The 1142-nt window shown below is 55.6% G+C and overlaps 1 protein-coding gene across 1 annotated transcript; it reads right to left on the bottom strand.

Moving 5' to 3' along the window:
• Positions 1-392: 392 nt before the first annotated feature.
• On the bottom strand, positions 393-896 carry TEOVI_000554200 (uncharacterized protein; the record flags this gene model as incomplete). The annotated part of the gene is made up of 1 exon (XM_067219900.1): positions 393-896. The coding sequence occupies one exon, from the start codon at positions 894-896 to the stop codon at positions 393-395; it is 504 nt and encodes a 167-aa protein (XP_067076001.1).
• Positions 897-1142: the final 246 nt, after the last annotated feature.

Here is a 1142-nt window from a genome sequence, read left to right as displayed (position 1 = left end):
TCTTTCGTGTACGCAAGGGCACCTTCGCCTGAAGAGACGTCCAGCACCACGGACCCGTCCGTCCACACCTTGTAATCATAGTCCTTGAACAACTGTACCTGCCGCATGGTGTGCACCTTCTTCTCCCTCCCCGGCGCACCCGCTTTGAGGCCGCCTAGCTCGGTGGTGTTAAAGTGGACGCGCCCGGCCAGCCCCAACACCATCGCATCGTGTGGCTCGCTAGGGCCATCAATAGTGCTGTACATACGCTGTACCGTTGCAAGCTTGACATATACTGGATGCTCAGGTGGGAATATACTGTTTGCAAGCTGTGCATGCGTCTGGCCATTGGCTTTCAGGCGTAGATAGTATTCCGAGTCTCTCCTGTATGCCATATCGTTTATAGACTTCAGCTAAGCTCCTCGCATGGCATCCTCCCGATTGGCTGCCTTGGGAATACCCGTCATCATCTGTGCCGCCTGTGCCTGCACTCTCTCCAGCCTCTCACGATCCGACAGCGAGGCATCGAATAACCATGAAACAGTGCCGTAGAATATCTTAGCCAGGACCAGCTCTAGGTAGAAAGCTAGAAGCATTTTCCTTTCTTGGCCCCATTCTGGGAACGCCACTGCCCTGAGCTGCATGAGCCGCGTGTCGGTCGCTGCCATCACGCTCCTTTCATGCTTGCTCAGACCCTTGTGAGGTTGCATAGTCAGGCCGAGAAGCTTCGGTGTACGCACTTCATTCAACACAGTTTCTCCAATCCTCACGTCCAGTAGGTTCGTGTCACGCGCACCGAACAGCGTGTACTCAGTCTTCTCCGCTGACACCTCCATGTAGCGCGAGCTCTGAGCCGAATTCAATCCAGTCCTTGTTGGACGGTTCGCTGGATTGCATTCAGGCCAGAGGTCGTGCATACTATTGTGGGGTCGTCCGCGAAGAAGCCGTGCTGCAATCCAGGGATGCAGTTCAGCCACCTGCTCAGCGAAGCCACCGTGACAACGAACAGCAGTGGACCAAGCACCGAGCCCTGAGGGACGCTGCCGGTGAGGTGTATATCCTCCGACAGCGTATGTTTCACCGTCACCTGCGCCGGCCGACACTGCAGGAAGCCCGCAATTCACGCCACCAGATTTTTTTTTGGAATTTTCTTCGTGCCTTCG

Source organism: Trypanosoma equiperdum, assembly GCF_001457755.1.
Source record: "Trypanosoma equiperdum strain OVI genome assembly, contig: ctg_1008, whole genome shotgun sequence".
Taxonomy (NCBI): domain Eukaryota; phylum Euglenozoa; class Kinetoplastea; order Trypanosomatida; family Trypanosomatidae; genus Trypanosoma; species Trypanosoma equiperdum.
Note: the sequence above shows the minus strand (reverse complement) of the source record. Positions and strands in the feature narration are given on the sequence as shown.